Below are 12,804 nucleotides of genomic sequence, written 5' to 3' on the forward strand. Positions count from 1 at the left end.
TGTATTTTAAGTTGTACACATGTAGTAGATACAAATAATAACCATAGGAGGGCAACAGCGTTCTTAGGCAGGTGAAACCAAGCGATTAGAAGGTGCTCTTTGGTCAGTAGGGAAAGGTATAAATCCACCAAAGCAGTGAATCAAAGGCACTCTGCATTCGATTAAAAAGCTTTAATAATATAGGCTTGTTCATCATAGAACAATTCAAAAACATGCCAGCATGTTTTGACCACACATGGCCTTCATCCTTATTAAGCCCTGATGAAGGCCATGTCAATGTCAGTGTCAATGGTATTATATTTCTATAGCACCATTCATACAAATCAATGTAGCACATAGTGCTTTACATAAAAAGATGGATAAAAACATAAATCATGTAAACACAGTGAGAACAGATTTAAAAGAAGCAATACAAGGACATTAATTAAAAATTAAAAGATAATATAAAACAGAATAAAAAATATAAAAACACATTCTTTATATGGGCCTCGAAGCTAAGATCAGAGTCCAGCACGGCACCTAAGTTTCTGGCCTGGCATTTGGTATTCAGTGACAGTGTTTTTATGTGCATCGATAGTCTCTCTCTTTCACCTTTTTCACCAATGATCAATACTTCAGTTTTGTCCTGGTTTAACTGGAGAAGTTCTGTGACATCCACACCTTTATGTCAGCAATACATTCTATCAAATGGTAAACTGAGCTGTAGTCGCGAGGGGTCACAGAAACATAGAGCTGGGTGTCATCAGCATAGTTATGCCATACTGTACCACTTACTTACAGCTGTCTTCTGTTTACTGTAGAGAATGCAGTATTATGTGATTTTCACTCTGCTCTGCACTGCAGCCTGGGCCCAAAGTAAGTGTCCTCCCACAGACTACACTGTATAAGCCTTTACAGTTGTATATATATATATAAACATTTGTATATATATATTAAAAAAAAAAAAAACTTTTTTTTTTTTTTTTATAAAAATTAAAAATGTTTGTTAACAGTTATAAATGGTAAGAAAATGATTAAAGTAAAGTAAATATATACACAGAATCACTGTATGAGGTTGATGTACAAGTAGGAATCAAACCACAAACAACTCAGTGGAGCCGGTCAACTGAAGCTCATCTACACTACACGCTCATCTGTACTAGACATTCCCTATATCATTGCATCACCAGGTGGAGATCTGTGTTCGATCCTCATGCAGTGGTTCTGTATATAGTCAGCAATCATTTACTGATCATTCATAATTGCTTGCAAACATTAGTTTGATCATTCATCTTATATGATTGCTTTATTAATTGCTTTTAAAGGATCGTTATTATAAGGTATTACCATTCTTCTTAGCTGTGCAGCTCAAAAGCAGTTTAAGAGCATCAAATATGTAGCCTACTGTAGATGGTTATACACCCAACTTTACCATTATGCATCCCATATGCCTACTGTATCTCATCAGTCTCCAGATAGACGGAAAACACAACTTCCCTCTCCTCTCTCTGCATATTTTAGAGTGTGAAATGAGAGCCCCAGACATAAGATGTCTGGAGTAGTAATCCATGACAGAACCCTAAGAGCCAGCTATTCAAGGCTGTACTGTTCAGAATAGTCACTATCCTTTCATCAATTTCAAGTTTGAACTTTGAACTCATTTGGTTGCACTATAGTAACCTGTGTGTGTGTGTGTGTGTGTGTGTGTGTGTGTGTGTGTGTGTGTGTGTGTGTGTGTGTGTGTGTGTGTGTGTGTGCGTGCGTGCGTGCGTGCGTGCGTGTATGCGTGTGTGTGCGTGTGTCCGTCCTCTATCCTCAGTCCAGCCTGATTCCTACTCCTACTCCCGACCGATGGGGAGGGATAGTGGGACACCCTACACCCTGTCAGGGTCAGGCAAGATCACCGCTGTGAGGATGTGGGAGCACAACAGCAACTACATGACGGGGTGAATATACCATATGTTGAAACGCTCTTTTCATACACACTTTTAGATTATTATTTTACATTACACTTTTATTGTACGTAAACCTGGACCTTCAGATTCAGACTTCAGATTCAGGTTTTATTTCTCACAATAATGTATATTATTCAACGGTTAGTTCTGGTTCTTGATTCTGATTGGCTGGAAGCCGTGTTAAAATACTTTGTAACACACACCTGGGACCGCATATCATTCCATTTTCAGTATTAACGCGCCTCCCATTTGATCCAATGCATTGTAGTAGTTGTTGTTGTTGTTGTTGCTTGGCAACCCTTTTTTGTTAGGGGAACTATTTTGCGTGGCAGAATTGAGGGAATGATGCTTCGTTTTGAATAAATGTTAATATTTTACATTGCTGTGTGTTTATTTGACACTAATAACTGTAGTAACCGTTGTATAAAAGCAATAAACCACTCGAGGCCGTGTGTTATAGTGATTTTATAACAGCTAGGGGTCATCCCTATATTCCCCGGGTCCTATGTTCCCCGGTCAGATGTTCCCCCCAAAAAAGGGTTCTATGTTCCCCGGGTCCTATGTTCCCCGCGTCCGATGTTCCCCCCAAAAAAGGGTTCTATGTTGCCCGGGTCCTATGTTTCCCGCTAAACGCCAAAGATTAACGTGATTATGGCATCGCATGATTTAATGCCAAAAGGGGCAGATTATGCGCCTATTTAAAGAAAGGTTGCATTTTCAGCGCAATAATCGCCGAATTCTGTGTAAAATATGCGCACATTTTTTCACATCAAGTTTAAAAAATGTTGCATAAACTTGACATGGATCATACTAGCCTAGCCTATGTGATGATGCGTAGGAGGCCGAGTGTGCCGTTTCTTGTTTTCTTACACACACAAAATGCAATGATTATGCAATGGAATATGCAGGGTTTAATGTTTTAGTTCTTCTTTTTTTTTTTCTTCTTTTTTTTCTGAAGTTAGGCATATCACTAAATTAGATAACTGTTGTCTATATTTTTTCATAGGCCTACAGTATGTGTGTGATGGCCTATTTATTAAACTTCAGTTATTTCAAGCGCATAGTGGTTGAGTGACTATCATTTTTACTGCGACCGGATCCTCTCTCCACGGAGATTTTTCCCCCAACGGATTTGCGCCTCTCATGAGCCATATCCCAACTCACAGCAGGATGGGTTTGGACTGGGGCACTGTCAACTTCACGAAGGCATCAAGCAGCTTCTCCATTCATTGACATAAAACCAGTAGCCTAGTAGGTTAGCCTTACAATCTAGAATAGCCTACATGTCAGAGCTGCTTTGGGAAGCCTAGGCCTACTGAGGCGATATGCGTTGCGCATCACAGGCTAGGCTACGTCCCATGTCAAGTTAACATGCAACATTTTTTAAACTTGATGAGAAATAATGCGGGCATCATGCAAGCCTTGCATATTTTGCACCGAATTCTGATATTATTGTGGTGAAAATGCAACCTTTCTAAGGTGCATAATCTGCCCCTTTTGGCATTAACATGCGATGGCATAATCACATTTTTCTTTCGCGTTCATAGGACCCTTTTTCGGGGGGTACATAGGACCCAGGTAGCATAGAACCTGGGGAACATAGGACCCGGGGAACATAGGACCCGGGGATAGAACCCATTTTTGGGGGGGACATAGGACCCGGGGAACATAGACATGTTCCCGCTTCGCGTCGTGCCTAACAACGCCCCCTAGCTGTTATAAAATCACTATAACACACGGCCTCTCGTGGTTTATTGCTTAAGTTTACAATCACAGTGAAATGTTGCTGCCGGCTCTGTGATGTGCTCATTACAGATAATTACAAGTACACAATTTACAAATTACACAAGAAATACAAATCTATACAATATAAAGATAAAAATGATTAAGAGAGATTCAATTTAACATAGGCTAATTGTTTAAAGTTGATTTAAACACACTTCTTGCCCCCTCTATTCCAACAAGAGCAGGATGTGACAAAACAAGAGGTCAAAACCTACTGTAGAAGGCCTGGCTGAACCGTTTATAGGGGTGCAAAATTGTGGCCAGTTTGTATAAATGTGCATAACTTAATCAGACTTAGGTGTAACTTTGTCTGTCTGTCTGTCAGTCAGTCAGTCAGTCAGTCAGTCAGTCAGTCAGTCAGTCAGTCAGTCAGTCACAGACATTTACGTTTATAGGGCTGCCCCTCCCTGTTGCGGTCCAGCCAAAAAAACACTGTGCTGTGTAGCCTAGGCCAACAACAATTGGCCTACTCTCTATCTCCCTGTTCAGTCTCCAGGTCCGCTTTGGCAACACCTGGACCCCTGTCGTGGGCTACAGGGTCGGAATTCAGCAGGAGTTCGAGCTGTTTGAGGGCGAGACCATTGTCCAGGTGTCAGGGAAGTATGGATACTATTACATACAGACCATCGTCTTCACCACCAGCAGGGGGCGCACCCTGTCAGCTGGCCAGCCTTCCGGCAAGTCCTACCACCTGTATCCCAGTCACAGCCAGGCAGAGCTCCGTATCCTCAGTGGTCGCGTCAATGGGGCACCCAGCTCCATCGGGGCCCACTGGGCTGTCGCCTAGGCCTACTCCTCATCCAACAGCACCGCTCTGCAGTGAGATGGACTTCCAGCTCCAGCAGATCTGGGTCAAATACATAGATCAAATATTTTGAGGTATTTTAGGCACATTTTATTTGAACTCATGGACTTGTCATTCTTTTGTTACTGCTCCATTGGTTTCATTGTGCTGGATTGGATTAAGATTAAAGATTCTGCTGTGATACACTCTCGTTCTCTTACATCTTTTCATATACTTATAAATGACATTTTGCCTATTTAATAAAGAATGTACCATCTCAGGTAACCTTCTCAAATAGTGACCCATTGCAGTTTATATGCTGCATGCCTTGTGATCAGAGATAAAGTAATACAGATTGCCTTGGCAGGAATTGCCTGTCTAAGCTCAGTGAGGGGCATTTTATTATTTTCAGCAGCACTGCATGCTTTGGCCAGTAGCTTTTCATCAACAGGATATATAATTGCTATGTAAATACATAGCCTTGCATACCAGTTTGTGTTTTGGACGGGTTTCAAGATGGATTCGCTCCTGGCTTTTCAAGACAAACCTGCCCAGAGTTACCGTAATAGGTCAATGAGGATCCGGTGAACATGGTCCCATTATGCCAAACCTCTCTATTAATGCTGCATCAGTGACTGACGAGGTGGCCCCTCCTCTTGCCCCGTAGAGCCGGTGAGAGACATTCTGCACTAGTGAAATGAAATGTAAAAGGTTGCGCAATAATCAGGCTACACTGTGAGCTTTTATCCCTTGCCTTGTTGAAAATTTTCATTCACCAATAACATTTTTCATCCACCTGTCAAAGAAAAACTCTTCACAAAAGACTTAATGCTGACCCATTTTATTATTATTTAAGATCTGGAAGTGCAAAAGTGACAGTGCAAATCAGTAAAGAAGCCTACAAGCTTCCCTTTTCACAGAGAATCTACAATGCATTCAAGTTAAATACATAAGTAACAAGGAAGGAAGAATTCCCAGGAAACTTCACCCATCAGTTGTGGGCCATGGTGGTGGTACTGTTGTGGTCCATAGGGCTTGGTGTGGTGGTGGGGGAGTCCAGCACCCCCCAGTGTGACCCCAGCGAGGTGATGCCTCGGGAGTTGAAGCGTCCACTGAGCAGCCTAAGCTCGCTGTCAGGGTGGGTGGGGTAGTGGTTGAAGGAGATCTGGAGGGGCTGGCCGGCTGTCAGAGAGCGCCCTCTGTTGGTGGAGAAGCGCAGCTGGTAGATGTAGTTGCTGGGGTTATATTTGCCGGAGACCTGGATGATGGCCTCGCCCTCAAACAGAGACATCTCCACCTTGTTCCCGGTTTTGTGGCCCACAAGGGGAGTCCAGATGTAATCATACTGCAGCTGGAACCTGAGAGACAGGAAGGAAGGGTATTGTTAGTAAACCAGTATGAAAGATTAGCCTACTGTACACTCCACTCTATTTCCAAGGCATGGAGGAGTGCCTGAGCAAACATAGAAGTATGTCTCAGAAACAACGCAGAGAATAGGACTAGTTATCCGTTGAATAGTAATGGTGATGTGCATTCTGTCTAGAAATTAGTCGAAAATACCATTTGAAATCCTTTCAATGACTTTATCATTCTACAGTAGGTCTCATTCTCCCCTAGCCAGCAACGCTGAAGGGAGGGACTTTATATCCACCCCTGTACGTTAGTGCCCACGTCCGGCACAAATGTACCCAGTCGGGGGATGTTCGCCACAATTAATTTTTCCCATTGCCAAGTACGTTTTGCTTTGTACATTAAAAAAACGATATGCTTGGTGCCTCAGTAAAAATATAGTCTATTCTACTCAGGACCCCGGCTACAGTACTTACTAAATCCACAGAGTTCAGGGCTTGAGGTAAAGCTCTTTTGGTGGTTATTCTTAGACATTGTATGCTAATGCAGATCCATTATACAGTGGCACAGTAGCAATGTACGGACGGCAGAAGGAGGCATAGACCAAATTAACATAATCATACCATGCATGGCCTGTTTTAATTTTTAAATTGTTCATTTTGTAACCATTGTCACTTATTTTTGTCCTACAGAAAGTTAAAATCTCTTGAGGCTCTTTTCATATTAAACATTTAATCACTGCAGCCTTACAGTATGTTCCTCAAGGAACGAAGAGGATTAAGTAAGTAAGTAAGTAAGTAAGTAAGTAAGTAAGTAAGTAGGTTAGTAAGTAGGTAAGTAAGTAAGTAAGTAAGTAAGTAAATATGTAAGTAAGTACTTTAAGTAAGTAAGTAAGTAAGTAAGTAAGTGAGTAAGTGAGTAGGTAAGTAAGTCATTTAATCACTGATATTTGCCCATACATATAATGGGCCTATATGCCAGCTCTACAGATATATCTAAACTAAAAGCCCACTCCACTTATACAGCTTCAGCTGTACATGCTGACCACATGCATCACGGGTGGATGGGTGGGTGACGACAGGCTGGCTGTGAACTTGTTTGTTTATCCAGTTGATGCAGCCAGTTAATGATCCAGCCCCCCTAGCTTACCCACTGATGTGGCTGTTGGGCAGCTCCCACACTCGGACCATCATGATGCGACCCCTCGCAGGGGTGGCGAACGCCGTGCCTGTGCCGCTGCCCACTGCCTTGGAGTAGGAGTAGTGCTCTGAGTCTGGAACACAGAACAGGCCACATTAGAACTGCCTCGCAGACTTGGACTCATCGGCAGACCTTGCGGTGTGTCGATTGCTCTCTGTTTCAAAGACTGATGGTTCTGTGATTGAGAAGTTCCTGAGGTACTCACAGTCAGCCAGAGCACCGGCGCACAGAAGCACCAGAACGAGGAAGGACAGCATATCTGCATGATTAGATCAGCCCATTAGAGACATTCATCTCATGCCTACTGATAATGGTTGTTGAAAAAAAAAACACACACATAGCTACACTGTACAGGTAATACTGCCATCATCAGCTGCAGAAGCTGTCCCGTTATCCCGAAGACATTATGAGGAGAAATAACATCCTGTTAAAAGCAGGTGTCACTTACTGTCTCTGGTTCAAGATGAAGAAAGCTGGAACTCTTGATGTCTTTCTTCTTCTGAAGTTTGTTGGCTGTGTGAGGAATCGGGCTGGTGTGATCTGTGCTTCTTCAAACCTGCTTTAATACAGTTTCAGACAGATACCTTCCCCATTAGCAGACACCGTCACAACATGTAGTGGTGCATTTTGTGCTATTGTTCTTTTGTCAAAACCAAAGGTGTGGTGAAATGTGTAGGCCTATTAGCCAATTGTGAAATGTTTGTTTCCTTGTAAAGAACAGACAGCATACTGTAGCTCAGTTAGGTGTATGCCTATGTCTATGACATTTCACTATTGGAGAATTGCATTGTCATGCTCAGTCTTAAAGGACAACATGGACAGGTTTTTTTGGGGGGGGGTTCATGTGGTACACCTGGCAGTCTGAATGTTTCAAAGTAATAAACGTTATTGTTTATTACTGTGCTTATATTTTTGTGACCATAACGTTACTGTTTATTGCCGTGCTAATACTTCAAACATTGATTTTCAGCATACAATGTTTGCCTGTGTTGGTCTTAAAGAGTCTAAACTTCTTTCTTAGTCAAAATGAAACATTATTCTTTCAAGTCATTCATGTTCTTTGTCATTGTTGGTTATGCATTAACTATCAGTTCCAAATGTCAGCAGTTGTTCAAATACCTTTATTATTATGGCCTAAGGGACACCTGGACAAACAAATTATGTTTTCAGAGGGCTTTGCTTTTGTGAACTTTAATGAACTATATTATTTTATTGAAATTCACTTGATTTTATTTACAACACGACCTTATGTTCTTAACTATGAACCACATCTATTTAGTTACTCAACATTACAACTAAACTCTACTAAGAATTTTTCTCTCCATAAATGACTGTGCTGAAACATTTGTTTCTTTATAGGCTAATAAATGTACTGGAGCAAACAAATGTGCGATCTTCCTTTTCTTCTGAAAGTCTGGACTACCCCCAGCTGGTCGGCACCTCTTGGGTGTGCATCTTTCCTCCTTCAATCAAATCAATCAAAGCTTTATTTGTATAGCGCATTTCATACCCAGAGGCAACACAATGCGCTTTACAGAGAACAAGGGAGGTGGGCATACGACCCACATCTACATAGTCCAGAGGGAAGCAAAAAAACAGTATCACCCGGGGGCCAGATAAGTAAGCAGTAAAAATTCTTCCCTGACCCCTCTCAACAAGGCGATCGAGCAAGCTCCTGGAGTATGTTTGTCTACCGGCTAAGAACATTTATAAAGCAATAAATTACATTAAATTACATTTTCAGAGTAAGAGAGGCTAAAAACATCATAGGAGAGACATGGCAAACACTGGTGTGTGTTTGCCATGGCCCAGGCCTAAAGCCGGAAGTGGGCTGGTGTATGTCTTTGGGCTGGTGTATATCCTTACAAATCACTCCCACAAATGACTGAGTTATTTCACTCGCATTTGTGACATACTTGTTACAGTACACAGTTTTAGGAGATGAAATGTAAACAAGTTATAGGAAGCTACATTTACCACACAATACAGATTGTATAAATGGCATGGCAAATGAAGTGCCATTTCCATAGAGAAACCTGCGATCCATCATTCAGAGTGATTCACCATGTACAGAAAACACTTTCAGTATCCATTTCTGTTGTTTCCTGGTGCTGACAGTGAAGGTCTTTACAGTCACATCATGGGGGTGGAGGGTCTTTTGAGAAAAGGAATACTTCCACCCTCATAACTCCAGCATAGGCGTCACCACCACATAGGCAGACTTACTTATTAGGAGGAAATGGTGAACTACAATAATCAGACTGGCCCAGCAGAGCTTATCTGACAAGACCACAGACAAGACAAGAAATGCCTGTCAGACACGTACTATGACATGACCTAGGCAGCTTAGTCACACCTCCGACTTCTGCAGCAGATACAGTACAGTACAATATGTTTGCTTTCTTTGATTTTGTATTTCATTCATATTTTTTAATTCTCTCTTTTACTTGTATTGGTGCGTAGAATGTATTAAATATTCCTATGATTGTGTTTGACATTTTTACTTTAATTGGTGTGCTGATCAGTAGGCCTATCGTATGTGTATTTATGTGTAGTCTGTTGTAATACAGGGCTCATCCACAATAGAGATTTTGTTCTCAGAATGACTCTGTGTCTAAGTAGGCTAAAAATTAATAAATACACTACTGCCCACTTAAAACTATAACCCAGGGGCTACTTAACATATTAGTCTCTCACATGTCACAATAGCCTAATGGCCACAGTGCACACCACACACACACACACACACACACACACACACACACACAGGAACACACATGCATCCCCACACAATTCACTCTATGACTCTTCTCAAAAACTGACACTTGTTTACTGTATCTAACACAGACTTTTGTGGACATTTTTGTGGACCGACTGACCGACAGAGCGAGCTATAAAGAGCTAAGAAGTAACCACAGAGGTGGCTCACTTGGTACTGTAGCACAAATACCCTCCTTACCACAGTAGCCTGGGTTCGAATCCAGCCCAGGCCCATTGATGCAGGTCATCCCCTCTCCCTCCTGCCTTTCTTGCCTATCTCTATCAAATATGGCTAAAACATATATGTATATTAGTAAACACCAGAGACTATAGCACTTTTTGTGTGTGATACATGCATTGTATACTGCTTAAAGCAATACATGCGTTTTCTCGGATTTGCGCCCCCACAGGCTCTGCGAGTAAGTGCACTGTTGTACTGTCATAACGTTATCAGATTGTCTTTTTGTGTGTTGGCTGTAAGCCGACACACCAAGAAGAGGGAATCCTATTTGTCGCTCCCTTCCTCTTTCCTTCTTGTTGTTGACCTGAAGTTCCATTGTTGCTACCACAAGAGGCAGTGGTCCCAGAACATCAAAACCAAAAGACTCCACAGAATTCCCAGGTCAGCGGTGGCTGAGTGAATAGTGTGCTGCCTATCACCGCAAAGTGGAACCAATTGCAGCAAAATACTCTTCCGTAGAAACCAGCCCCCCCAGGATTCGAAATCTAAAGTGAAGCCCTATTGAACCGCGCCATCTTTAAAAAAAACGCTTCACTGATACCTTTGACATGCGCAGTCAAAGGTATCAATGACACGTTCTTGTAGTCCATGAACAGATTGCGTTCATGGCTCTCCCCGCTCTGAGTTAGCGATGAAAAGCGGCTTGCTTATTAATCTACTTTTGTCAAATATATCCGTTGGAAAACATATTTTTTATCCAGGTATCTTAGTTTTAACAGTATAATTGTGACTGAACATGTTTTGTTTGCTAGTAGGTGGTATTCATTCTGTTCACAACATCGCGATGGGCAGCCAGGCGAAATGGCTTCAGGGGACCTGGTCCCAGGCGAGTTGAACAGCTGTCCACCCAGAGACGAGATCTCTCGTTGCGGCATGAAGTTCACGGCTAACCCACCAAGCTCGAAACAGAATGAATACCACCTACTAGCAAACAAAACATGTTAAAAAAAAGAGCCACCCAGGGTAAGGTTGAACCTAACTAGCTAGTTGATATAGCTGTTAGCTACATTATTAGCATGCTAACATGTGTCTACTGGTTTTCATGTTACACTAACATATTGTACATCGAAACGTTCACATGATTGACCCTACCAGGATCCTCCCTCTTAAGCATCTATTGCATTTTTATTTTTCTACCCTCAGCACTAGATTATGCTCTTAGTCACTTGTTTTAGAAAGCAGATACACTTGTGAAGTTCTGGTAAGTAGTAGTACACTGACAACCTCCGTTAAATGCAATTATTGTAAGTCACTTTGGATAAAAGTGTCTGCTAAATGACTGCAATGTAATGTAACTTAACGGTGGCTTATATGGATGGATGACGGTACAAACCTCCATCCTACTGTCCTGGTCTCTGTATGACCGACTGAGGGCATGTGCATGGGAACTGACATAAAAGGTAACACCTAAAATGTATTGTTGCACCACCAAAAGGCACAGTGAGGGGGTTGGTTGCAACTTAATTATGTGCTGGTGCACCTACAGTTCACCTGACAAAGGCTCTTTGCCTTAGAACGTTGGTCTATTAAATCACAGCAGAGGAGAACATTTGAGTGTGCGACTTTCTTATTATTTGTTACTGATGCACCTACATTAAATAGTTCAACCAATTCCAACCAATGTAAAATGTTTGGCTGGGCCCTGGAAGGACAATGGCAGTCTAATTTCAATAGGCTCATTAACTCCACCCCAGCGACAGTGCAAAGTTCCTTAAATGTATATTCTGTTGTTGGTGTGGGCTATAAACTTATTAACTGTGTGTGTGTGAGTCTCTGAGGGTGTCTCTAAGCAATTTAACTATATTTGTAGCTGTTGAGTGGAAGGATGTTTTCGGTTAATCATAAAAGCTTGCCAGTTAAAATAGCAGCAGGCCAGCTAATCCAGCATAAATTAGTGCATAACCACTACGTCACCAGAATGCAGGAAATGAAGTATCTGAAGCTTAAAATAAAATAAATAATGAGGGGGGAAACTGTGATGAGGTCCTGTTCCTGTAATGTTAGCTATTTTGCTGCAATTGGTTCAACTTCTGTTTCTGGATAAAGGTGATAAATCCAGATAACACAAGGCTAGCGGACCTACAGCGGGTCCCCGATGGATGCTCCACCACCATTCTACCAGTAGTTTATTGTCTATATCCTAGGCCCATTGGCCCTAGGCTTATTAAAAAATTTTGGGTAACCCTTCCTTTCATAGTCCCCCAATTACTAAACATTTACCTGGTAAATATATGCAAAGTATAGCCTAATATATAATGGGTAATTACTGAGACACCTATACTGTAGGTATAATTTCAAAACAGGAGTATTTCAAATGTCCAATTACTGCATATAGATTCAATAACTGACATAGCACCACCAGGTAACCACATTTTTACATAGCTTCTATAACATCCAGTGAGAAAATATCCTCCACACCGAGGCTTGAACCCACGACCTTCAGCATGGGAGGCACCCTACCCACTACACCACCAAGGATCTGGAAAATGTGTGGTGTCATAGGGTTTTTGTTTTGATGTTCTGGGACCACTGCCTCTTGTGGTAGCAACATAGAACTGCAGGTCAACAACACGACAGAGGAAGGGAGGGAAAGAGGGAAGGAGGGAGGGAGGGAGTGACAACCGGAGATTTGCTATCTTTGGTGCGCTGGCTTACAGCCAAAAAGTAGGCTACGTTCCTGCCATATTCTGGCACAGAGCTATCTTTCTTGTAGCCTGGCGTCGCCAGCCTCCTTCACTCCGCAAATCAGT

The 12,804-nt window shown here is 42.0% G+C and overlaps 2 protein-coding genes across 2 annotated transcripts; one reads left to right on the forward strand and one right to left on the reverse strand.

Moving 5' to 3' along the window:
• Window positions 1-1,830: 1,830 nt before the first annotated feature.
• On the forward strand, window positions 1,831-4,506 carry LOC311323365 (zymogen granule membrane protein 16-like; the record flags this gene model as incomplete). Its single annotated transcript, XM_084455568.1, has 2 exons — window positions 1,831-1,925; window positions 4,209-4,506. 2 exons carry the CDS (start codon window positions 1,831-1,833, stop codon window positions 4,504-4,506), a joined length of 393 nt encoding a protein of 130 aa, XP_084311694.1.
• Window positions 4,507-5,494: 988 nt separating this feature from the next.
• LOC311323366 (zymogen granule membrane protein 16-like) lies at window positions 5,495-7,310 on the reverse strand (the record flags this gene model as incomplete). The annotated part of the gene is made up of 3 exons (XM_084455569.1): window positions 5,495-5,861; window positions 7,003-7,126; window positions 7,259-7,310. The coding sequence occupies 3 exons, from the start codon at window positions 7,308-7,310 to the stop codon at window positions 5,495-5,497; spliced, it is 543 nt and encodes a 180-aa protein (XP_084311695.1).
• Between the last annotated feature and the right edge of the window lie 5,494 nt (window positions 7,311-12,804).

This window comes from Borostomias antarcticus, assembly GCF_949987555.1.
Source record: "Borostomias antarcticus genome assembly, chromosome: 21".
NCBI lineage: Eukaryota > Metazoa > Chordata > Actinopteri > Stomiiformes > Stomiidae > Borostomias > Borostomias antarcticus.